The following is a 27,696-nucleotide window of genomic DNA, read 5'->3' as shown; positions in this document are numbered from 1 at the left end:
GGAGCCAATAGGAGAGCTTGAATGACTGTGAAAAGAGTGAAAGAGATTTTTCAGCTAGTAAACAACAATTTCAGAAATTTAGCTGGCATGTTTTCTAAACTTGCCACACAGGTATACATTTTCACATTTCTGATATTTGTGAGATAACGAGTACCATACAACTATAATGATAAAAAAAAATAAATAAAATGAATGCAAGGCTTAATATTGAAATTAATTCCAATATTGTGGTGCTTAGTTTTACGCCAATGTGTAAAACTAATCTTATTTGACTGTGCTATAAACCATGAAAAAAGTAAAAATGAATGGCTGCCTAGCATGGGGAAAAAAACACTTTTAGAACACTTGTAGAACCTCACTGTCAACAGTTTCAAAATGGATCACATGGCAATACCAGCACCTTGGACTTCAGTTAGCTTAATAACATAAAAAAAAAAAAAAAAAAAAAAAAATAAAAAAAAAAAGACAACTCTCTCTCTCTCTCTCTCTCTCTCTCTCTCGCTCTCTCTCTCTCTCTCTCTCTCTCTCTCTATATATATATATATATATATATATATATATATATATATATATATATATATATATATATCACCATACATTTTAAAAGATTTACATAAATTTGATCAACGTAAAATTAAAAGTATATATATATATATATATATATATATATAGAGAGAGAGAGAGAGAGAGAGAGAGAGAGAGAGAGAGAGAGAGAGAGAGAGATCAAATTTATTTAAATCTGTTTTCTGTTTTAAAATGTACTTTGTTTTACCGGGACTTTTCACGACCCCTCCACACTCGTAGCGTGAATGGCGCCGTTTACTAGCGCACTAGAAACATTTAACCGAAGCCTTTAAACCATGCCTACCGCCTGACGCGCGCTCAGCTGATACTGTCAGCACGTGATCTATCTGCCGACCACATGACTCCACGCTAGCCCTTGCTGCTTTCTATATCAACTTTACCGTATCAGTCTTCATTCTAAAAACGCTGCGGATGGAATTTCTTCATACTTGAAATATAATATAATCTAGACTTGTAGGACTTTGTTTCAGGTGAAAGGAAAGTAGATTCGGTAAGTAGTAACAAGTCCATCGTGGAGAGTTTTGAACGAAAATGCAAGCTACCTTAAACTATATTAACTAGCTAGCTAATAATATTGGCGACTTTGTGTTCGCGATTGCTTAGTAGTCTAATACGCCTTCCGTATGTGATTGGTTGCATTGCGATTCCTGATTGATAGGAATTATCTACTATATTATATGTACATTATCCGGAATAAATGTTACTCCGAGCCTTGCAGTCATCTTAACCATCGGTCTGGAGGTGTCTGTTGTTTAAAATAGAACAATATACGCGCGAAAATCAACTATTGATTTGTGCATTTTCACAAGCTATAAACGCACCTTGCCGTTATGGAGGTTTTTACACTTTCAGAAATAGGGTGGCGTGTAGTTTGCTCTGTTTGCTGTGGACTAGTACACACAACTAAAGATGATTATATGAATATTGATAAAAAAAAATGGCCATGTGTAGCCTCAGAGCAGTAAAACCGGCAAAACGGGAAGTTAGTTTTTCAGATCTTCTAGGGGTGTTCCATAGGACTGCATCCTTTACATATCCTACACGGTAACATGTCTTATTACTAGGCTACTGAAATAGGCTATTAGTGTTCACATTCACTATTAGAACACAACTATCAAAGCGACGTCTTTTTTTCTCTAAAATGACGCCGTCCTAGGCCATGTTTTCCCTTGTTGCATAACTTCAAATAAGCTGTATTGTTTGGTGACTTTTAGAACAATAATTGATCCAGTGCATGTTTTTACCCTTGTATAAGGTACATCTTAAACTGACTAGATCTAAAAAAAAAAAACCTTACAGTAACAGCTTTGTCTTAATCCCAAATTCTGTAGGCTCAGACACAGAAATGTTTACTATAAAGTCACTGGTGAAGCCTTGAGGTCTTCATCACTAAACCTTTATGTATGGAACGAGGAACTGAGAGAGAGAAGTGTGTTTCAGATCTGTGTCATTGTCTCAGATTTTGGGTCATTGTTGCATACAGACTTATTTTTTATAGTTACTGTTTGTATAAAAAGACTTTTTGTGGGTGTGAAAGCTCATGGCCTTTAGTACACTGTTCTCCAATGTGTGAGAACCTGGCACATATGGTGCCGTCAGGTGAGCAGTCATAAGGTTATATCATGTGCTGTTCAGCTTATTCATCTTATTTTGAGGACAGCATCAAATTTGAGTCTTTTTACCTACAATTATTGCTTAGATAAAGCAGCTATAGTGATATGGTTATAGTCGTCTGATTAAGTAATATAAAAAAGATACAGGAGTCAAGTTCAATGTTGGAGGGAAAATAGTTTACCTGTGTGACTTGTGTTTTGTGAGGTGTGAGTTCACATGGCTCTAAATTAAAGTTCAGTAGCACATATAACTGCACGGTTATGACAAAAACTTGTAAGTTACAAGATGTTCAGCACAGGCCTATGCAGGAAGAACAGTATGTCCGGCTGCGTGAACACATTTTATTTGTACTTTTTTCTTTTGATGATTTGTCATTAGTAATATCTCACTCATTGCTTCATTGACAAAATTCCTGAGAGTCAGCACTTGATAAGTGATATGTAAGTGATTGAGTTATTGGAGTAATCTTGTGTAAATTGCCTTGGCCTCAGCAATGTAACTCAGTCTGAATTAAGTGTTGCTAAGTCTGTTTAAAGCTATTGCACTTGAATTCTTGCTAACGTCTGCCTGACCTGCACCTCCCTTTAATGCTACACCCAACATCTAAATCTTTCACCAAAGCCCTCTTTCCAAACACAAGCATATTTAACACAGACTATTTTTCTATGTGCTACATGCACACACAGAATAATTGACAGACTGGTAGGACTGCCTCCTTGTATAGAGTTTTCCTGATTGGCTAGGATGGTGAGACAATGTTTGCCTTTAGCCTGCTAAATTTTTAATCACTGACACTTTTTTATTCTTTCTCAGAACATTTGTTTTAATGATAACTGTAAACATGTAATGACTGCTTAATATATGTTACAAGAAAAAAAAAACAAGCACTTACAGTAGTAAATATTTAAAGTTGGTGTATCTTTAGTATATCAGTATATCACAATTAGCATTTAGCTGTGTAATCTCGATGTGATATTTAATTCCTTAGTTACAAGAGTCCTTCTTTTCATCATTTTATTCTTTGCAGCTCTCTCTGAGGTATGCATCAAGCAGCAGCTGTTTTTCTGCTGGCATTCTCAGCAGCTACCCAGGCACTGGACAATGGTCTGATGAGGACCCCACCCATGGGCTGGTTGGCATGGGAACGATTCCGCTGTGATATTGACTGTGACAATGACCCGCAAAATTGTATTAAGTAAGTATAGGTTTATAACTGACATCTCAAATCTCAGAGTGCTCTGTGCTATGTGCTCGACACATTCTCCACTTTTGAGTCCTGCTTCTTTTCGCGTGTCTGTTTCCTCCTCAGTGAAGTGCTATTCAGGGACATGGCAGACAGGCTGGCTGAGGACGGTTGGAGGGAGCTGGGTTATGTCTACGTCAACATTGATGACTGCTGGTCTTCGAAGACAAGGGATGCGAAGGGCCGCCTCCAGCCCGATCCAAAGAGGCAAGTTTTAAAGTTCATCCACTTCAGAAGTGAAAATATCATTGTCTTACGATATTTATTATCTTATATATTTTTCTTCCCCAGTCTCATAAAGATGTGTAGTTGTTGTCATGTGCTTTGTGGAACAAATCTGCCATATGCCAACAGCAGTTGTGCCAGTAAGTTGTCATTTCATTCTGAAATGTGGTATGTGGGTTCTCATGTACTTTTGCATCTGATTGTGCACTACCAACAGGTTTCCAGGTGGTATCGCTAAACTGGCGCGTTATGTCCATGACCGTGGGCTGAAGCTGGGTATCTACGGAGACATGGGCACTTACACCTGTGCAGGGTACCCTGGCACCACCCTGGACACAATTGAGACGGATGCTCAGACCTTCGCCGAGTGGGGCATCGACATGCTGAAACTGGATGGCTGCTTTTCCAACTCCAGTGTACAGGAACAGGGTGAGAGACCGACCAGAGAACATAAAGGTTGAAGATAAGTGAGAATAGCAGGAAGCTCAAAACTTGAAAAAATAGTTTGGGTAAAGAGACTTTAGACTAAATTGCTTGTGGCAGCTGGTAGGAGGGTAGGCTTTGTGCTCTTTACTAAAATGACATTCTGACTTGCAAATAATCATTCTCTATTATATTATGAGATGCTCAAGACAAAAGGACATAGTTTGGCATTTACCTACTATTGTATGTTACAGCCACAGGTTCAAGTTTCATGCAAGGTTTATAAAACAATGAATAAGACAGTATCTTTGTAAGATCATGTATAATATTCAAATAGCATCAAATAGTTGTCTATAGAACTGACAAAAGAGAAAATGATACTCAATATATAACGTAACACAGGACACAGTCACCACCAGTAATATACAACTATGATTTCAACAAAGCTGTTGAGAAATAGCAAGACACCTAGTGTAAGGTTAAAACAGTGCAAGGACATTCAGAAAACATGTCTTCAAAGATATTCATCCAGATAAAAAGATGGCCATCCTCCATTAATTATATGATTAATGGAATTAATTGTGGATTAATTGTTAATCGTGTGATGTCGAAGCTGGTTCTTCATGAAAAATTGTTCTTGAAGATGGGGGTGCCAGCCCTGACACTGCTACACCTGCACGCAGATCTTTATTTAACAGTCTGTGGCCAAGGTGAATTTGGTCACGCAGTGTGGAACAATTTCTGTTCCTGCAGCATTCAAGGTAAAATGGACCACTGGAAGAGTGTGGATTTAATTATTTAAAAAAGAATGCAAGTTAAGCAAAGTTAGCAAGAAAATAAAGACACCCCCCCTTCCCCCCATTGTGTTGCCACATGGTAAATGAAGTTCTCAACTATGTGGCAACCCAGAACCACACTGTGCTTTGTATTTATTTTCTGATAGACAGCTCTGTCTCTTTAATAGGCTACCCACTCATGTCAAAAGCTCTCAACGCCACTGATCGCCCCATTGGTTATTCCTGTAGCTGGCCTTGCTACCAGGGTGGTCTTCCTCCAAAAGTGAGTGAAAAAACCAATAGCAAATCTACCAAGAATTACACACAGAGCAACTCGGTGGAATTACTTGTGACTAATTCTGTCATGTTTTGTAGTATGATCTCTGATCATCTCATCATATTTTTTCCCCTTATATCTAGGTGAACTACACCATACTTGGAGAGATCTGTAACTTGTGGCGTAATTATGGAGACATTGAGGACTCTTGGGACAGTGTCCTAAGCATCGTGGACTGGTTTACCGACCATCAGGACATCATCCAGCCAGCAGCTGGTCCGGGACACTGGAATGACCCTGATATGGTAAGGAGTGTTCTCATTCAGGCTAGGGATTAAATGTTAAATGCAAATTTATATGGGTAATATAACATCCTGAACTTCATGTGAATAAGAGTTTTATGAATAAGAGTTTCATGAAAAGTATCACAGGATGCCCTGGCTAGCAAAGTACCTTTAGGTAGCACTTTTCACACAGTTCCAAGTGCTTCACACAAAATAATTAGATAACAATAGGAAATGACAGACTGGAAGGCTTGGATCTGAAACTCTTTTTCATAATGCCTAACTGGTAGTTTTACATTTCTTGCTTTTATATGAAGAATATTTATAAATTTATGCACCAGGTTCTGGACTTGATTAACACTGATCAACAAAATAAAATAATGTTCTGTTTAGTTGTTCTTCTTATCTTTTTTTTTTTTTTTTTTTTTTTTGCCTAGATCTAATAGTCTAATTTCAGATTTTGATTAATGTGTCACTTATGGTCGTGATGGGAAATGTGAAAACTTTGTGTTCCCAGTTGATCATTGGAGATTATGGCCTCAGCATGGACCAGTCACGTTCTCAGATGGCATTGTGGGCAATAATGGCTGCTCCTCTCTTCATGTCCAGTGATTTGCGGACCATAAACAGTGGGGCACGTGCTATACTTCAGAACAAAGCTGCTATCGCCATCAACCAGGACCCCTTAGGCATCCAAGGCAGACGCCTGATAAAGGTAAGACCTGTGGGGTAAAAAGACAGAGGAAGGCCCGCTAACTTCTTTTTATTTTCACATGCACTCCTCTCTCTCTCTCTCTCTCTCTCTCTCTCTCTCTCTCTCTCTCTCTCTCTCTCTCTCTCTCTCTCTCTCTCTCTCTCTCTCTCTCTCTCTCTCTCTCTCTCTCTCTCTCTCTCTCTCTCTCTCTCTCTCTCTCAGGAGAAGAGTGGTATAGATGTTTTCTGGCGTCCACTGTCGAACCAAGCAAGTGCGTTGGTCTTCTTCAGCCGAAGGACTGACATGCCATACCGCTACCATACGTCTCTAAAGGCCCTCAATTACACTAAAGGCACCTATATGGTCAGCAGCTTTCTTTTTTTTTTTAACCTAGAACAGTCGCAAGGTCCTTTACCTATATTTTACCAGCCTGTTTGTCTGATGCTAGTAGATGGCCTAGCCATTCTTACTATTACTTGGCATCTTTAGTCAGATCACATCATTAGTCAAAAAGGTTTAAGCTTGCAAGGTTATGCTTTCTGACTCACTTCCTCTTCCTCCCTCACCTGCTGTCTCAGGTGTATGACGTGTTCTCACAGAAGGTCCAGCCCATGCTGAAGGACACCACAGATTTTGTCGTCTCCATCAATCCCACGGGAGTAGTCATGTGGTATGTGTTCCCGGCTGCTGGCTGGCAGGCAGAGGCAGAGTCTGTTCACTTCACTGAGATACTGAAAAGAATGATGCTCTATCAAAGGGAAGAATATGCTGATTCCCTAACAGAACTCTGAACTGGTGTTTTGCAAATAGCTGCAGTATCCAAAACTGGTACAGCTACTGTCTTTGGCATAGCACTGAAATAACTGTACTGTAAACACTTATACTTGCAAAACGTTGTCCCATTCTTTAGTAGTCTATCTTACAGCACTGAATAAATGTTTGAATGAAGCTATTTAAGTGTTTTTTGTTGGGGTTTTTTTTTTTGTTGGTTTTTTTCTCAAACTTATGCAAGCTGCTCTGGTGCTGAGCTATATGAAGGTTACATTTTCAACACTTAATTTTGAACTTCTCAGTGTTTAATTTTTGTTAAACTGAGAATATTCCATCTTGAGGCAGTAATCTGATTTGAATTACCACATCACTTTCTAAGCAGACGGTAGAAGCAGCTTTTCATGCATAGGTATGAAAGGCTTGTGCATAGATTCAGAATGCAAGCCATAGAAACCTAGTGGTCAGGACTTTGGGCCATCAATCGGAAGGTTGTCGGTTCAAATCCTGGCTCTGCTATGCGACCACTATTGGGCCCTTGAGTGAAGCCTTAACCCTCCCAGCTCCAGGGGTGCAGGACATTGGCTCACCCTACGCTCTGACCACAACTCACAATGAAGACTGCATTTTGTTGCCTTGTACTTATACTAAGCAATGACACAAATTTAATCTTAATTTCTCAATTAATTAATTTTGACAGAGCACATTGTTCAGTTGCCTCTTTTAGTTTTTATAAAGATGTCAGGTTTTATTTTTATACCCATTAACTTTGTGGAAATATTTGGGTGCTGTGCCAGCAGTGTGTATTTTACTATGTAAGATCAGGGTACAGTGTTTGGATAGCAGCTGTTTGCATTATACTGGACCTTATTAGGCCAATCAGGTCAATGCGGTCCGCTTGGACATCTGTGTCCAGCACTTCCTGCTCAGGGGCAATCTGCAAGTGAAATTGCTTGCAATCAACTCTTCAGAAAGGAAAGGACTTGACTCATAATTTTGGTAGGGTTTGGGTTTTCTTTCCAAATTTATAATATATTCCAGATTATATTAGCTAACTAGTTTTATATGGATTAGAACTGAATTTGAATCTTGGCTCTTTTTGGACATGTCTTTTGCATCATCATGCATTTGTTTCCTGCTTTGACCAAGCCAAGCATTGTCATAAATATACCATACCACTCACTGCATAATTGTTTCTTTAGAAATTGTCACTTTATATTGTGAATAAAAGTTTGATCTTTTTAATGTTTCACTGCATTTTTAAATTATTTGACCTAAGTGATATTAATTGGGTAGGTACATACAGGCAAGGCAGAATTTAGTTATACATAAGATGAGATCTCAAATATCCTAGATATCCTTGGATAGAAATGAACAAACTCCTACCAGGGGTTGTTAGGTCGACATTTCCCTCCATCATTGTTTCACTGAATTAAGACTATGACACCTAAAGGCTGAACAGAGAGGTCTAGGTCTTAGAGGTTACCAGACCCACCCCCTTCCTAGCTCGCTTTTAAACCACAGACTGAACCTCTTTAAATATAATCCCATATTGACTTCCCTGGTCAATAAGGCTATAAGCCCCCTGAAACCATTAAAGTCCATATGGACTTTACAAATTACACTGAATTAACTTGCATATATTTAGCCACTGCCCTCCCTCCACACAACCAGTCACTATAGAAACTGTAAAATTTGTACTGGCCTACCCAGGTATTGGGCCATAATTCGCCCTACTGGCACTATTAATGCATACTCGGTACCAACAGTTCCATCTGGATCTACCATTCTATACATGATAATTCATTTCCCTGCCCAGTCCTCTCTCCCTGAGAAACCAAAAACCACAGAAGCTCACATACTTCACATAATTCCTTCAGCTGCCTGTAGCATATAGCTTCTAAAACCAAATTCCACAAGCAAAGATATGGCATTCTTAGCTACAACTCCCCTTGCACTGATCTCTAGGGCCCTAATATACACCTGCCACCCATGTTCCCTCACCTCAGTCACCAAGTCTCCATATTTCATCTAATTCTTTTGAATGCTTCATTAACTGCATCATCAAAAGGAATTATTGACTGTATAAAATAACAATCTATTTACTTTGAGTGCAATGCCAATTCTGGCTTCAGCATAGTTGGACCTATCATTTTCTACCTACATCCCCTACCAGTTTCCAAACTCGTGCTTCAACCCATCTACCAATATTTATAACTTGTGCTCGTTCTTCACTACACTGCCCCTGATGCACAAACCTAATTGCTCTACTACTAACACTAATGGACAATGAGTGAACCTCTATACACGTATTATCAGATAAACATGCTAAGGATCAAAGGATCTGATGCCTGTGATTAACCTTACACGCTGATAAAATATGCTTCAGCATCTAGAATCAAGCCAAATCTTTACCTACTCACTGTCCAAGGTTTAGCAGAATTGGAAGGAGATAAGTTACTCCAAGCACCCTGTGTGCTGCACTGTCTTTGTATTTAGTTCATTTCTACTTGATGCTTTTTGGAAGTAATCTAATAGTACATTTCATGATCATAAAAATCAGAGCTGTGGAATATCTTATGGCACTATCAAAATGTAAACTGAATATGGAATGTTGATTTTAATTGTGACTCCATATCCCATAGTCAACAATGCACCCTAAAGCATCATTATAAGGAATTCACATTGTTTGAACTTAAATGCAGTTCTACTATGGGACCACTGGATGGCGATATGACCAAGTCTTTGATTGTGGCAAGGAGAACTAGAGATTGTTTCCAAGGCTGGTGGAAATTTCCTTTTACAGTGATCAGAAATCAGTTTCATCATTTGTGTTTTACAGATTGTCATAAGGAACCATTCAGAACTGATTTGGCTAAAAGTGCATCTTTTTACTTTGACCATCAGAGAAGATGAACTAAGCATCTACTTCCTGTGTATAATTCTTCTAATTCACCAATGCAGGGCTTCACCCTTGTCTGTCTGATTTTAGTCCTTTGTATGGCAGTGGAAGTTGTTTGCAGAATATAGATCTGTGACAGGATGGCAGGTGGTTATTTGTGTTCACCAGGTGGAGCTTGGTTTACTGCACTGACTTTTAACACTAGCTGTTAGCTTCTTTTCCTCTATCCTTAACCCTTTCCTGCATTCAGAGTCATTCAGTGTATTTGTATTCCTTTTTTGCTCTGGATCAGGGAGAGAGAGAGAGAAGAAGGAGAGGCTTTTTCTTTGACCCAGGTTTTGCCTGCACATGTGAGTAGGTGCGTGGGAACTGGGTAGGGTGTCCCTGCGTGTCTGTGCACACGTCTCTGATATCTGCTGAGGGTTGAAAGTGACACATAGCTCATTATCAAGGGCTCAGGGAAAGAGCTCAGAGCACTAGCAAGGAGGGAGGCAGTGTGGTAGAGAGGAGGGAGAGTGAGGGTGGGGGAAAGGAGGGGAGAGTCGGAATGAGAAAGAGGGACAGAAAGTGAATAAAGGAGGGGTAGAGGAGAGAAGGAGAGAGTTCGGGAGGAGTGTGTTCATGACAAGGCTCACGTAGGCCCACACAGCTGCAATGCCACAGTTGCTACTCCAATCACAGACAACTACCCCCCTGTCCCCCTGTGCCAGTGAAGTCACGCTGTAGATCACACCTCTAAGTGTGTGTATGTGGGGTGGGGTGGGGGCTACGAGTGTGTATATGCCCTTGTATTTGTAGGTCAGATTATTAAAATAACCTTCTTTCCTCAAAGTGCAGTGCAGTGCAGTGGACATTTGTGGTGGTGTGTGTGTGTGTTTGTGTTTGTATATGAAAACTTGCCAGAGGAAAAAGGGGTTTCACTAGCAGTGCATCATGTGGTGCTCAGCTCCTTTAATGAATGCTTTGTTTTGATTGGTTGCAATTTTTCCAGTTTGGAAAATGCCTAGCACTGATTGGCTCAGAAGACTTCTCTAAACAAGATAGGATTAATAGATTAAAGGCATTACTAATAATATTTACATTTCACATTTATGGCATTTAGCAGATGCTCATATAAAAAGCAACGTACAAAAGAATAAAAATACTAAATGACTTGTTAAGCTCAAACTGTGTTTTATGGCTTATAGACTGTTGATTATTAAAAAAAATATGATGTAAAAAAGTTGAATTCTTAAATCTTCTATAAAGTCTATAATTCTTAAATGTTCAGTTGGTCTCTTTTGGTAAGATTACCCAAATAGTATTGAAATGTTTATGTAATCTGTTTAATTCATGTGATCTGGTGAAATGAAGACATTGGAGATTATTACATCTTTGTTGTGACATCTATCTGACAAGTGACAAAAACGTCAAGATTATTTTCAGAAATAAATTTCCGAAACTATTATTATTATTTGAAATTCTATATATTTACTGTTGGTATATTGTAGTTTTTGGCTCATATGATCAGTGAACACAGAAATCAAAACTGTGGCATGAATGCACATAGTTCATGATTTATGAGGGTGTGGTTTTAATTTCAGCTATTTTTTTGGTAAGAACACACTCATGGTAAAAGAGTCATGTGGTAGTAGTACATAATCAAGCCTACGTGACTTAGTATACAACCAGATGATGTTTCAATCAGTGTGTCTGTGCACACCTTTTTCATGAAATCTACAGCGATGTGAAGTATCTGTCCCAAAATGTTACTAGGAGAGACTCCCACAAACCTGGACAAAGATCAAGTCTCGCCCACGACCTGTAGTTCTATGCATATGAAATTGAGAATCATCACTGACAGCACATTATTTAACTCAAGACTTGATCTGTCTGGAAACAAGATCCCAATTACAGTGTGTGCTACCATGAAAGTGAGTGTACTTACGCATAAATTTGTTCCTCGTTTTGAGCAGCTGCTGTGCCACTGTTATCTTTTGTAAGATGAGTGTCTTATAGGTTAAAGCCTTTTTAGCCTCAAAAACAAAAGTTTTGGTTTTCTGTGCATCTTTACAAAGTGTTTTCCATGGGGAGTCCTGATGTCATTTGGTCACAACTTACGTTACACCAAGTGATTTTGTGCATATTTAATGGAAGCACCCAATACATGCAGAATTGGAAAGTGAGGGAACAGGAACATAAAATGTTGCCTGTTAACATAAATGGCCACTGACTGGTGAGATCTCATACTAGATAAGGCAAATGAAAAGTTAGTGGATTTAAAATAACAGTGCTAGTTTATATATATATATATATATAAAGATAGAGATAGAGAGAGAGAGAGATTGATAGATAGATTGATTGATTGACTGATTTTAAAATTTGTAATAACATGATTGCATCAGACCTGCTAAATCTTGCTTTTGTTAGAGGTATATTCTCTGAATGAGTTTGAGGTTTCACCAGCAGTGGCTGCTGTTCTCAGCATAAAGACCCACAACTCTTTCACTGTTTCAATGTGTAGCAGGTTCCCATAGCAACAGTGGACATGGCAAGCTGCACGTTGCAAAAGTGCTCAGCTCAGCCATGGTGCACTGCCAGACTGTCAGCTGCCTGAGAGAGAGAGAGAGAGAGAGAGAGAGAGAGAGAGAGAGAGAGAGAGAGAGAGAGAGAGAGAGAGAGAGAGAGAGAGAGAGAGAGAGAGAGAGAGAGAGAGAGAGAGAGAGAGAGAGAGAGAGAGAGAGAGAGAGAGAGAAGAAAGAAAGAAAGAAAGAAAGGGAGGGAGAGGTGGGGGGTGCAGATGCCTGTGAGAAGATACTGTTCAGTCAGAAGACAGAAATATTGGGAGAAAAGGGTCTAAGGACATTAAACATAAATTATAAAGGAGGGAATACAAAAGGGGGAGGCAAAAAAAAATCTAAAATGGGAGGTATGAAAATAAAGAAGTCAAAGTTTCTCTGAGAGGGCATGGGACAGAGAGCGAGAGATTGAGAGCACATTATGACTATAATATGAAAACAGAGATATTATCAAATACACCATACTGACAATCTTATATAGCAGTTTGGCTTTAGAGTATAAGTTTATACAATAAGCTTTCATGAAGCTTTTTACTCAACACTCTAAAAAGCCTGCTTTCCTAAGATTTTGGTCCACAGGACTTCTATGATCAATACATCTATTAAAAATTAATGTATTAATTCATTTATTATTAATTTACACCTGTCACATCATTATATACTGAGAGCATGTAATAATAGAAACCAATGCAAGCAGTTATTAAGTAGTTAACTCAGAACAAGCCCTTTCTCAGTTTAAAAAAAGCAGACATGCTGAGAAGCACGTACTTTATATTCACACTCAGTGTGTGTGTATGTGTGTGTGTGCATGATTCAGGTAGTTGCCAGTTGATTCAGGGATCATGTCACATTTGTCACAATCCCTAGAGCCTTCAATGGATAAAGGGCAATGTCAATCACCAAAAATGTGCGTCTCTCCAGTGTACTGGAGTAAGATATCCTCCCCCCCCCCTTTTCTTGCTGTATGTATGTGCATGAGCACACATGTACATGAATATCTGCTTAAAGACACAGAAAGAACCCATGCAGTCTGCTATATGGAATTTCCATTATACCTCATAATGTTCTAGGGGAGAGCTTTGCTTCCAAGCACAAAGTTCTTAATTGTTGGCAGGAATAATGGGATTGAGCGTCAGTTCCCACATCCTATTGCCAGCAGGGTGCTGGCGGTTATTTTTAAAGTAAGGTAGTTTTGACTTGGTCTCTGGCCTTTGTTTAGATTTTAATGTTGTGCGGCTCAGTCACCGGCTCAGTCACTCTACATTGACCTTCACTCCCTGCCAGCAAAGCCTGGTAGCGATGGCATAATACTGCTAAACATTAACTTGAAGTTTAGATGGGATTTAAACGAGCCCCTGTGAACAGGCTAGGGGGCGGACATGACGAAAGCCATGCCTCACGGCTTACCCAGGAGGCCATGGAGTGTCAGCTGGTGCCTGCAGAGTGTGTGCCATTGACTGACCATGGAGTTAATGACTCTGCTCTGTCACTGAGGATACAACACTGTGCTGTTGTGTTTTGTTGTTGTTGTTGTTGTTGTTGTTGTTGAGTGTTTAACAGTTACTTGCCGTTCATGTGGTTGCTGACTCTTTCTCAGCAGGGAAATTATAAATTATATCCATTATAATCCCTTATAAATTTCTGAATTCCACTGCTCCCCCAAAACTGTATAATATCTCACAGAATACACAAAATCACAATGCATATACTGTAAGAGTCCACCTGTCCCATCAGTTCAAATGCAGGCGCTCCAAACTAGTAGCTAGCTTGAGCCTGTGTCAGTGACGGCCATCAGAAATGAATGAAATATTTAAGGCAGTTATCTATGCTGAATTGAAGTCTTCTCACTCATCTAAAATAACTGAAGTAATTTTACAGTAAGAGGGATCATGAGGGTCTGATTAAAAGTATCGCTGGGTTGCGGATTCGCGCAGAAACTACATGTATGCTATTGCTTAGCCATTTTGGCTTATTGCTTGGTGTTTTTTTTTTGGGTTTTTTTTCTATGGCATAGGGCCAGTATAGGTGCGCAATCAGCAATTCTTAATGATTTTGTAATACTCAGAACGTCAATGACTTTCACAAGTTAGGGATGGGTTTGTTTGTTTTTTCCTATGTGTCGCATGCATTTGGTCTCATGACATATATTACATCAGTTTTTTTTTCTTTTCTCTTTGTCTGCTCTACTCATACCATGTCAGTGAAAGTTGCCATTTGTGCCTCATATACAACTTTGATGGTAAAATGGCATTTTATTGTAGTCTATAAGACTGGTTAGAACCTGACACCATTAGGTAATTGAAGTAAGAACCATGTGACTTACATTATTTACAGTGCAAGGAGAATCCTAGTTTCAACTGACATGGCTGGAAGGTTGCCAAAATAAATTTATGAAAGAACCAATGGGGTATTCGCGTCGTGTTGGTAGAACAGAATATGGTCAAGTAGATTTTCCAAGATAAATAAAAGATTGAGCCACGATTGACTGGAAGAGGATTGTTAAAATGATAAAGTATCAAGTAATATTTTACTGCAACAGTATGAACCTAAAAAAAAAAAAAGTGTATTACGTGAACATTTTCAAATGTTCGTCTCCATTCATAAATTTGGCATTTTGCCACTGGAGGGCGATCTGACCTGCAGTTTCAAGGAGAGTGAGTTTCACTCATCTTTCATAGAGAGGATAAAATGAGTATTTTGCAGAGAGAGCTGCTGCTCCACATCAGCAAAGACAGACGTCTAGAAAAAGTAGACGCTCCCTTACGGCCTGTCATCCCAGAACCTTCGGTTTCACTGCTTGTTCTTACATTCTGATGTGATCTGTTCAAGCCCAAATTCATATGTTGCCATTAGGGATGGCACCAACAGCAGAATTTAGTGTTAAAACAGTGGAAAGTTTTTGGGCCATGATTCAGCATGCCCATGTAAAATGATACATGGGTTTATTAAGCTCTGAGACATCCCAAACACACTTTGATCCATGCTAGGAAATGTGCCTCCCCTTTACCAGATCACTGCTAGCTCTTGTGTTACGTTGTCAGAACGGTTTCCATTTAGTTTTGTTATGTTACCATACTGGTTTTAAGTAGTTGTGATAGTAACTCTGAAGTGGGCCTGTGCAGTGGAAATTCTATTCAGGTAAAGAGTTTAGAATGGAAAAACCTTTTGGATAGAGTGTAAAGGGTTACAGAGTTCATGTCAATATCTATGACTTATTCCATCTTATATAGTTTATATACTTATACATTTTTCTCTCACAGGACTCTTTAATATGTCTGAAATGACCCCATTAGGACCACTGTGTAGACACTCTAGGTTAACTTTTTTCACCTTTTAATACTTCATGTCCATCAGATTCTAATCTGTTATAGTTACTTAGAATTGATTATAATCTGTTATAACATGACAGATTAAAATCTTTGTAAGGTACATAATACTGAAAAGGTAAAGAGAAAGGAAAGACTCAACACATTGTAATTCATCTGTAGAACAAAAGCTTAGACCAGAACAAACTTTTAGTTATATGAAAAAAAATGACAACAGAGATGATGTAAATATTGTCATGTCAACTCAAATTTATTTATATAGCACTTTTTATATCTCAATTTTTTTCACACCAAAAATGAAGGAAACCAGGACTTTTTCTAAAACCTTACCATCTAGGATCACCTAGAAATGAAAAATGACATACCCAGCTGACATCCTGGCATTTTGTTAACACATTTTTACCTTTTAATGACAGGCACTCCATATGGCAAAAAAAACCAAACAAACCAAAAAACCAAAACGTTATTTTGGCTTGGTACAAGTCATTACTACTAGTACTACAAAGTAACACTTAAACAGCTTATCAGTGTTGGAACGTGTGTAACCTTACTGCAGATAGCTCATATAATGGTACTGTGATAAGATATTCATGCATAATGTTTGATGTGTCTAGTAATCTTTTGATGTTATATACTAAAGTAAACATGGGTGCTTGCTCGTAAGGAGGTGCCTTTAACTCCCTGCACCCTCCCACATTCACTGTGGGTGGAAAATCTGAGTGCCATAAAACCGATCACATGACTTCCCTGCCTCAGCCAAGGTCAAATATTTGTCTTTCTGGTTTACCCGTTGAGGTAATGACTTGTGTTCTAACAAACCCTGGCTGGATTGAGCATGTGGGATCAATATTACCCGTTACCCGTTTGAATGGGTGTAAACCGCCTGATTCTGCAGTGTTGCTATTCCCCATAGCAAGCACTCCTAGGTTGCCAGTGTGTGTGTACTGAGAAACACAAGGTTTGAATAAATAGCAGAGTCAGAGACTACAGCAGGGTAGTATGGAAAGTACTGAAAAACTGCAACACCATTTCATGATTGCAAATCTGCAGGAATTCACACAAGGTGACTCGTGGGATAGTTAAGGTTAGGGTTAGGGATGGATTTATTTAGCAGCAAGCTTTTCTTATTACCTTTTTGAAATTCAACTAAATTATTCTCTTTATACTACTTAGTTCTTTAATAGGTCAGACTGGAAAAATGGGACATTAGGTAATTAGTGGGTGTATTAGAGGACTCATGGTGGTTGTGGCTCCCAATTAGAAATTCTTTTGAAATATCATACAATATCACATCCAACTGATCAGTAAAATCTACCATTTAAGGTTACGATTTTAATGAAGGAAAGAAAGAAAACTAATAGATAGAATGTGTTGTCAAGTTGTCTGTAGGAAGCCTGGTTTTAAAATATATTTTGATTATGGATACCAGTGTATTTGCATACAAGGTTTGGAAATGTTTGCATCTAGTTACATATGCTTGTGTATAACCTAAGGGCGGAGCACCAGTATTAAAGTGCTTAATAAGTATCGTCCTCATTAGGTGGAGGCTGGGCTCTCTAGCCTGGAGGGGAGAGAGACATGGCTGTAGGCTAGGGCTCCACTTCAGTTATGTGTGGGTGGATGTTAGGTGTGTTATTTACTTTCATTACTGGGTTTGAAAATAGGTAAAAATGCAGAGGAAAAAATGGCATCAAGATAGAAGATGAAGCAAGCTGAAAGAAACTCCAACCTATTTCCAGACCTGCTGGCGTGGCTGTGGAGATGCTGGGAACCAGCTAATGGAATGTGGACTTATGAAACTCAGAGGTGGGGTTTATTTTTGAAGTGCTTGCTGGCTTTGCAGATAAGATGAGGTGCCACTGCTGTGACCCTCAACCCAAAAACCTGCCCCATGATCATCTGGGGCAGTGCCAGAACTTGCAGAAGTCATTAAACTTCTCCCAGCAGATGGTGATGGTCCTGCGCTGGTACCAGCAGAAATACCTGTCACTGCACCTGATTCTCTGTGCCTGGAAGAACCAGTTAATAATGGAACCTTCATGAAGGAGACACAAACATTGGACACAACAGATGTTTATGTCCATACAGACATGGTAGACTCAACACATATTTTGTCCACACAGGAGAGGCGTAATGGACATAACATGCATTTATATCCACTGCCCATGGACTCTTCCATACCACTAGCCAGAGCTAAGGAACACAACAGGAATGTTGGGGCTATGGTCACCTCCACTGTAGCACTGCAATGAAGAGCCTCTGTATGTTTCTGTATGCCTTTTCTGTGTGTCTGTCATCCTCTGAAAGACTGATTCTAGTGCTGTCCACCTTGGAGGACCACCAGTCAGATGTCATCATTGGGTCCAGACCAGTAGACCATGAGGACAATGGTGGCCCACATCCATGTACTGTGTCTTCCTCTTTTCTTAACCCCCTATTCTTCAAGGCCTCAATCTTGGGCCATACCACATATGCCAGGCACAGGCCAGAATCCTTAAAAGTAGAGGTCTTGGAGAGAGACCCATGGTAGCACACTGCACCACACCTGTCTTTGGCAACAAAATATATTCCTGAACTCTTACCTGCATGTACTCATGTGCACAGTCCCTATACTGCAGATTAACGGAGAGTGGAGAGGTGGGCCCATGGGAGGGAGGCCTTGGAAGGAAGACAGGGACTTCTCCTGGCCAAAGGCAGCCAAAAGCAGGTCAGGGGCTTGGGAATCCGCACTGGAGCAGCCTTTCCTGCAACAACCAAGGGCCAAAGACTCGCAGTTGGTGAAAGACAAGGCTGCAGGGACCACCACATTGTCATCACCTTCAATGAAATGAATTGAAAGGCTGGGTGTCCCAGTGTATACCACTATGTGGCATGTACTGACAGCATCATCTGGTGTCCTGCAGGGCACCACAGCTACCCATGCTGAAAGCACTGCCTGGGACCCTAGAGAGAGCAGCAACACTGCCTGCTGATACAGTACCACCTGGTACCCTTGAGGGCATCAACCCCTTGATTGCTCCTGCAGCATCAGAGTGACCCTTCTCCCATAATCTGCATATAAATATCTGTATATATGTTTGTTTGCTCTTATAGCATTGAATGCAAAAGCAAGTGTGGCTTTTTTGGGCAACTTGTATAGACAGGAAACCACATCTACAAAACAATTTTTAAATCTTGGCCTTGCCTTCAGCTGTTTGGTTTCACATCTTCCATTTCTGACAGAGAAAATTGCCAAATATATGTTTCAAGAAGCATCCTTTGCCTCTTTTATAAATGTCAGTTGTTTTCTTCAGATTCCCAGACAACTGAATGATGTAAGAAAAAAATTTGATCTACGATTTATGAAAGAACAAGACACAGATAAAACATTAAACAAAAATGTTTTTGTATGGGTAAATGTCCAAGTGGAGTCAAAATTAGTACTGACAGTTCCCTTTAATCACCCTTCTTCCATTCCAGCAAAAACCTTGCAAATCTGTCAGCCAGGCAGCACAGTGGAGACAGAATGGAATAACCAATCTTTAAACATGTAGTTAGCTTTCCTAAAACTTTCTTTTCACCTACATATGATAAACAGAGGGGTCTATACCCATGAACATATACGTGCACACACAGAAAGAGGGACTGAGAGAGAGTGAATTTACACATTAGGCAGGAGGACAGAGTCTAAACCACCCTGGTATTCAAGCTTTCTAAGAATGCTGCTTGTTGTTTTCTTTCACTTTCTCCACTGCCAGAGCCAGAGTGCTGTTGGTTGCCCCCTTTGACCTCTAGAGTACACTGTGGCACACACAGCTTGCTCTTTGCCAAGCCACAATAGCGTAACATGGACAGAACATTTTTCGAGTTCTCACCTTTTTTCCACTAAAATTCCCATGATAGCATTACAGCGTGAATGGGGGACATCAAGTGAAAGGTCCATTCCTGAACAGATGATGAAAACATGGTTATGGTGACTGTCTAATAAAAATGTTATTTAGGCAAAATCTTTTTTTTCTGAAAAGCAATGAGACCCAGTTCTTTGCAGAGTAAGTGTTGCTTGAAATATAAAATCTGATAGGAAAAGAGCTTGGGAGAATGACAGTGTGTATATATAGAGTGATGTATGAGGTAGATGAAATAGTCCTGGCCAGAGAAACTTGCTGTAGCTGTGTGTTGGTCTCTGGCCTGGCAAAAAATATCAGAGCCATATTTACCCTGGTGGAACTGCTCCTCTGAATTACGTGGACATGCCACTGCTATAAATAGATCAGGCCTCTGCTGCAAAACATGCAGGGAGAGAGAGTCAAAGAGAAAGAGATCCAACAAGCCAGAAACAGACTTTCCCATTTCCCATTCCTCATTCCTATGTACTTTGTGAATTGCAGGGCTGAAAGGAGTCTTTACATAATGAAGCAGTCTTTATAATGTGCACTGAAAATATATATACAAAGATATGACAAGATGTGCATAGTGGTCTTTCTGTCTATCAAAATTTGTCCCAGTCACCTTGACCTCTCAGACATTCTGTGCCTTTCTAGACATCTCTTTTTTGAGATGTGTCCTGTTGACGGGAGCAAACATGCACACACACACACACACACACACAAACACAGACTGTGTAATTCCTTGCAAGGTTCTATACATTCCTCAACACATTCTTTTTGGTCATCCCATTAGTCAGTTTATTTAGAATGTTGCTATGGCATTGATCCACAGACAGCACACTGAGATCTGACCTCCATTTTTCCCTCAAATTCGCAGGAGGTAGCATGGTCTAGCCATCCCAATAGAAGGTCACTCATTAGAAGCATGGCTGGAATGTCTGCAGCCAGACAGAGGACCTCATCCCCTAGCACTCTGCTGTCATATTTCCAGCTTTCTGTCACATGGTGATGACACTGTTCCTGTGCATAGGACAGAGGTCAGCAGTGCAGGAGAGGGGGTGAAAGTGAGAGGACAGCCAAGTGAGTGACACATTGAAAGAAAGTCTTGGTAAACTTTGTCACACATGGTAGGGGACACTGGGAGGAAGACAATTTTAGATTGTGACTGTACTGCCTCAACATATGGGGGAGAACAATCGTGGTCCCAGTTCAACCCCATGGAGCCAAATTTAGAAAAGCTTTCAAGATCACATCAGTAACACTAAATACACACACTGGTCTCCTTTCCACTCAACACAGCAGCAGAGTGTTACTGAGAGGAACATTCTGCTGCTATTTATGCATTTACGTAGGGTACATGTAAAAAAAACAAAAACAAAAACATGGTGTGCGTGTGCGCACGCGCAAGATCTCATGACCGGAGGCCTTTACTTAGACCAGGAGTGGAGATACTGTGTTGCTATAATAAGCCTTAGCCGAGACATGATCTAGCGTTACTCTGTGTGCGCGCGCATGTGCGTGTGCACACAGTATAATGATAGCCTGAGAATAACACTTAAAGGCAGAGAGCTTGGGATGTCTGTAAATCACAAAAGTAGCTGATGACATATGTGGGTCACAGGATTTAGTCTGATTTAGGAGAACTGCTGCTAAATAACCTCCCATCAGACTCTGTCTGATGTGTGTGCTCATGAATACAGATGACTACATGCCATTAAGCACATTAATTCCAGCCACATATTTTTGGCAATAATTAATGTTTTGTTTTGATTTTTGTCTAAATAGGCTTACTTTTAGGAGTAGTATTTTGCAGTAGATATAATGATGGCCTTATAGTATGACAAACAGCAACAACTCAAATACTTTATTAATTATATTAAATTACATTCCAATTGTCTAGTTTACATCCCAGTGTGGATATTCACCTGACAGGGACAGCAACAGAATTCTCAATTGTTGATCTGCCCCAGTGGAGGCTACTGAAAAGTATTCTAGGTGGTGCTGTTTGGCTGTTTGTGACATACTCAGTTTCAGCAACCATAACGCTACCAATACAACTTAACACAAACCACTAGTGCTCTGTGAAATAGCCAATGATTGCTTAATTGGCATTAATAAATGCCAATTAACAAATATTGACAGTTATCATTAGCTGCAGCTCTAAAGTAGGTTACTTAGAAAGAAGGTACAGTAGGCATCATTAATTAGAGTCTTATTCAGAAACACAATAATATTAGCAAACACAAAAGGAAAGTTACTACTCACAACTGCCTAAACTTAACAGTTGTAAACCAAACTCATCTTAGATCAGTTTTGCTAGATCCACCACACAACTAATAGCTAATCAATTTAGCTAGCTAAGAGATAGCGAATGCTAGCTAACTGAATTCCCCAGAACCACTAAATTAGCTACACAATTTGTTAGCTATTTAGCGAAGTTAAGGTTAGCTAAGTTAACTGACACTATCTAGGTTTCATTATCTTACCTAGTTCTACATCTGAAAACTACCACAAAATATACAATTTGATTAGGTAGGTAGCTGGCCAGCATATTTTTTTTAGCAAGATACTCAGCAACGTGTAGTTTCTCCAACAAAGCTATCTTAAATGTATTTTGAAGAAGAGATCTTATTGAATTTGGGGGCACCTGAAATGCCGTGTCTTGAGTAAAACGCTTTCATCACTTTCATCACAAATCCTAGGCTGCAGCGGCGGTGGGACGGTTCCTACTCCTACTTAGTGGCCTATTGATCACTTGTAACAGTCTAACGAGGCTGCATGGTGAGTGGTGACATCACCAGAAATGTCGGCATTCAGTTTGCATCCTAGAACTTCAACCTAATGTGTTTTCTGGGATTAAAAATTAACTAGTAGTAAGTATAATGTATATATTCATTTCCTTTCTCTTCGCACGTGTGCAGAGAACTGTAGGCAACCGAGGGCCTTTATTTGTATGTCCTTCATTTTATTTAACTTCTTTAGTAGATTTTGCGCTTTTGATTAATTCACGGGAGCCAATGGGTGGCCAGTTAGTCTCATTTGCTTGCAACCTATAGTGTTTAGTGGTCAGAGGTGCTGTCTTCAGCCTTTGTGCAGACAACGGAACTCTTCATGCCTCTGAGTTTAGAATGTTTAGAAAATTATATTTTAAAGATACAATTGTTTTATGATGGTGTGTGGAGTGTTTAAAATGATGGTAAATTGCACAGTGTAGTTCAGTGCACTGAACATTGCACATTCTATCTTCTAACTTCAGTCTTTATAGCACTATGAATTTGGAATTAAAATGGACCTGACACACTGACCTGATCTTATTTTGATATGATAATTCTTCACTTGTTCAGAGACCAATTTAATTGGGTGTAAAGTATTGAAGGTCAAGGCAGGACGTGTGAGAGAAAACCTTTTTTATTTTGGGCAGTCTAAATAATGGAGGTGAGTACATCATGGCAAGAAATATGAGAAAAACAGACAAGGAAACCCACCTGAACAAAACAGCAGCTTCAACAGAGACCACAAAGACTAAATGAAACATAAGGCATATAAATAATAAGGTCCAATATGGCACAGGTGATGAAGAGACCAGCAGCAGGGCTGGGTACAAGGCGTGGTAGTAATACTTTTATATTTCATTCATATATTATTTTACTCATGGATTACACTTTGTGTTCACAATGAATCCATATTAAGTACTATCAAAAGTTAATGTTCTGGGTTTGTGGATAAGTGTCTTGATTGGCCACCCTCCTAGTGTCCCTGTCTCTGTGGTTTCCCTGTCTTGTCTTGGTTTGCTTTACTACCTTCTTGTGGTTCCATTCCTTGGTTTAGTTTTCTCTGCCCCTCATGAGTTGCACCTGTGTCTTGTTTAGTACTCATTAGACCATGTATTTAATCCCTATGTTTGTGCAGTCTTCTTGCTGGTCATTGTTAATCTGTGCCTTGTTTGTGTTATGGCCTAGCTGATGACATGTACATAGCCTTCGTTTGTTTTAGTCGCTGTTGTGATTCTTAGCCTCTGTGTTATTCCTAGCCCCTGTTTGTCATCATGTGTTTTGTTTCCTTTTGGTTAGCTATGTATTCCCAGACTCTGCGTGTTGGCTCTATGACACTGGACTGTTCAAACGATTATGACTTTGGATTTGCCTCTACTAAAACTTGCTCTTCTCAGTGCATTCGTATGCCTCCCTACCACTCAACATTACAGTAAGAGGGCCTTTGTTCCAGCCTTTGTAAGGGAATACACCCCGGAATGGTATGCCTGAACTTCACCACACTGAGATAATGCTAGGACTGCTAGTCCATGAAGGAAGCAACAACCCACCTGTTTATAATTGGGAAGAAATGTAAATGAAAAATCTGAATTATTTTTTGTGTCCAATTGGTTAAATCTTCTTTGTCCTTGATGACCAATAAAATGTGACAGCACCCATATTATGACCTTTAAAATGTTTGTACGAAGTGCCTTGTTTGGAGACAGCTTTTACTGAATAAATGTATGCTCCCCAGCCGTGAGGGCTAAAACTTCACTTAGTCTTTGTGTGTTTCTTGAGCAAGACTAAAGAACACTAATTATCTGCCACAAAGTGCCAGGCAAGAAGTAGGGCTAAGTACAAGGAGTGGACCAGGAGCAGGGTTGGGTACAGTGTGTGAGAATAGCTGATGCTGGAGTTAGAGTGTGACTGCTACTTCAGCCCCAGCACAGACCCCCTTTCTCAGCCCATTTTCTTGCCTCCCTGACATCACTGCTTTTACCAAAGACAAACAAGCATCGTTTTTCCTTGTGTGCATGCTGAACCAGCATTGGCAACATATGGAAAGCACCTATACACTTACCAGATCTGTGGTCATAAATGAAGTCGGTGCAGGATGCATATGTGAGAGAGCAATGTATTAATTTTTGGCAGTCCATGAATCACAGTCATTTAACCAGTCAGACAACATGATCAAACAGACCCAAGGTAACATGGTGGAGAAAAAAACTAAAACAGCATGGTTGGGGACATAAAGAGGAGTAAACTTTACAGACAGTGACAAAGGGGGTAAACTGTGACACTACTGTGTTTATAAATAAAAACTGGAAAAAAATACTGGGACTATGGGCTGAGGGCATTCTTAATACAAGGATGTTTCTAGGAGCTAGAAATGAAATATCAGTAATTTAAACTTTTAAATATATCACTAATATTGCTGAAACAAAAGAGGATCTACCATAATCAACAAGATATCTCAATAAACAAAAATGTCATGGTGAATGTGGTCATGCCAATTAAAAATGAAAGAAAAAAACCCCCATCCTCACACCATGACATTGAGTTTCCATGTTTGCATTGTGTCTGCATTGGTTTCCTCTGGGGTCTCCGATTTCCTCCCACAGTCCAAAAACATGAAGGTTAGGTCAGTTGGTTACTCTAAATTGTCCTGGTGTGAGTGTGTGTGAATGATTGTGTATCTGTATGCCCAGTGATGGATGGTGTTCCGTCCTGGGTGTTATCCTCCCTTCCCTTCCATGTGTCTAGTGCAGTCACCTAGGGGGTTATGGTTTCCGGTTGAGAGTACACTGTGCATGATTGGCTGCTGCTTATCACTGGTGTGTGTGTTCATTGGATGTAAATGCAAAGTGTTGATTGAAAAGTGTCTTTGTGTATGAGAAAGGCGCTACATAAGTATAACATCATCATAATAACAATAATAATGATGATGCACCAGTATCTCTAAACTGTACACAATACAGTAACACTGAATCTGTTTACACCTTGCATTAATATGTGTTTCATGTTAGACAGGATTCTCTTTATACTTTTCACTAAAATATGTCAGCACAATGACCAGACAAGATCTGCTTTTACTCTCCCATGTAAAGATTACACAAACATAAATGTTATTTATGTTTTACTTCCTACTGTAAACGTGATTTTTCGACCACTACTACCAACTTATTACACTGTGTCAAATATTAGTAATAGTAATCATCTGTAGAGGAGAAGACTTTACTTGCAGCCCTTTCATTTATGCAATGGTCAGCACTACTGCTGTTAAGAGAATTTTTGGGAATGAGAGAGAAGTCAGTACATGAGAGACATATTTCTTTTTATGTAATAAAAAGAGAATGCATGTTAATATAAAGAGAATGCATGTTAATATGTTAAAGTGTAAATATGCAGTTTGAACAGACATTTAATCATGTTACACAACTCCCCAGTCTGTCATTCTTAAGGTTTTTCTAAATATCATGCCATTGTGTGCAATATGCATTGTATACAAAAAACTGTCATGCTTGCTGCAACCTAAACAGACCAAAAGATCATTCTTTTTGTCCTTTTTTGTACCTTTAAAAAGACAGAAATCTGAGAATTGACAGTTTGTTGTATGCCTTTAAAAAGGTTTTTTAAGCCTTGTCAACAATTAAACTCGTGTCAAAAGCCTTTGGGGGCACGGAACATGGGAGAAGTTAGAGGTTTTGCAAGCTCATCTTTCCAAGGGATCTAGTTCACAAACAGATTACTCGACTGCCTACTTGGAAATAAAGGCATGTCATTCTGTCTATTTCAACAGACAGCATGCCACCTCTCCCCTCCAAATTCAGATACAGAGTGAACTTTGTCCCCCATGAGACACACACACGCACGCACACATACACACAGAAAAACACAGAACACAGGCTAGAACAAAACAATGCTAAATCCAAACTTGAGAACATGACACAGGCTGGGATATACAAGGGCAGAGCAAGCACGACAAAAAAAGCCTTAATACATACACAGGTAGGACTAACAACTATGAACAGCAACACAAAAGAAGCATGGGTTCAAAATGACCAGCGATGATACTAAACAAACACAGGGTTTATGACAGTTTTAAGTACAAATGAGGACTAAACAAGAGACAGGTGATACAAATGATGGACGGAGAAAACGAAACTAGTGAAGAACCAAAACACAGAAGCAAAACAAAGACATGAGATAAGGTAACCAAGGAGACAGAGATGGCAGGGTGGGGCACCAATCATGACACTTTAATTTTAACTTAATTAAAGACAATCCAATACATGTAAAATTAGTTTTGACAAAAAATTATTTTCTTTTTGTCTACTGTGGCAATTCTGCAAATGCCTGTGGCTTAGTTGCAGGGATGTCAACTGGAAACCACCTTTCATTATTTCCCTTCCTGAGCCCAGTATATATTTACAATCAGCAATCATCTTTCTTTGCCTCCTCCCTTAGATCTTTGGTGGCCTTCTGTACTTTGAACTTGGTCATGGATGCAACGTAGAGCAGCTGTAGCTTCAGAGTAGAAACTCCAGTATCCAACTTTCACAGGGGTGGATGGTTACGTTCCAGCCAGCATCTGGCACTCTGCTGCTGGCTCTGCATAATTCAATTTCCATTCATAGGCTTCTGCCATTCCTTCTTTTAAAGTTGTAGTGAGTTTCATTATGAGAACCATCCTTGCTAATTCTAGTTTGTGTATCAATTACATGGACCACAGTACCAAAGGTAAGATATACTATTTGTAGAATGCTGTTACTCTGAACAATCAATGGAGAATCCCAACACAAAAGTAAAAGATGAAATTTATCCTTTGTGCCCTTGAAACAATCCCAAGAAATATTTAGTCCTGTTTACCAACATATACAATTCCTTTACTCCAGAGATATTCAGTATGTCATCAATCACTTGGACATCATGAGCTTTGCAAATGACACCACTTTTACTGATCCTTCATTTTTCTTATTTAAGAGAAATAACTTTTTGAGTAGTCCATGTCATTATAATAGTAAATCCCCTTTGTTATTTTCATCTCAACAGAACAATATTATTTTGAAAACATCTACATTTCCCCACCCAATGACTAGCAATTGCTCTTGAAAAACTTGGCAAATGTCATTTACAAGCTCATGTGCCCATATGGTACAGGATACATAAGACCAGTCGATCTTTGAAAAGTCTGAGCACAAAAATACCACCATATGGACACTGGAATGTGGTGTGAATTCCATAAGCATGTTACACATATGCATTACCACCTATAAGAGAGACCTTAATCCTATTTCATACCCCATTCTATCAGACTCTGATGAAGTGTTAATGTAACTGCTATTTGCCACGTATCGTTAACCCAGCTTCATACTATTATATAATACATTTTTCTATCTCAA

The 27,696-nt window shown here is 39.4% G+C and overlaps 1 protein-coding gene across 1 annotated transcript; it reads left to right on the top strand.

Annotated features, from left to right (window-relative positions):
* The first annotated feature begins 919 nt into the window (after positions 1 to 919).
* On the top strand, positions 920 to 8,138 carry LOC113578116 (N-acetylgalactosaminidase, alpha). Its single transcript, XM_027011136.3, has 9 exons — positions 920 to 1,075; positions 3,227 to 3,394; positions 3,509 to 3,649; positions 3,885 to 4,096; positions 5,055 to 5,149; positions 5,287 to 5,448; positions 5,945 to 6,142; positions 6,344 to 6,484; positions 6,700 to 8,138. The coding sequence occupies exons 2-9, from the start codon at positions 3,240 to 3,242 to the stop codon at positions 6,910 to 6,912; spliced, it is 1,317 nt and encodes a 438-aa protein (XP_026866937.1). The 5' UTR covers positions 920 to 1,075; positions 3,227 to 3,239; the 3' UTR covers positions 6,913 to 8,138.
* Positions 8,139 to 27,696: the final 19,558 nt, after the last annotated feature.

The sequence above is a fragment of the Electrophorus electricus genome, chromosome 4, assembly GCF_041902795.1.
Source record: "Electrophorus electricus isolate QZ-2024a chromosome 4, ASM4190279v1, whole genome shotgun sequence".
NCBI lineage: Eukaryota > Metazoa > Chordata > Actinopteri > Gymnotiformes > Gymnotidae > Electrophorus > Electrophorus electricus.
This window is presented reverse-complemented; position numbering and strand designations above follow the sequence as displayed.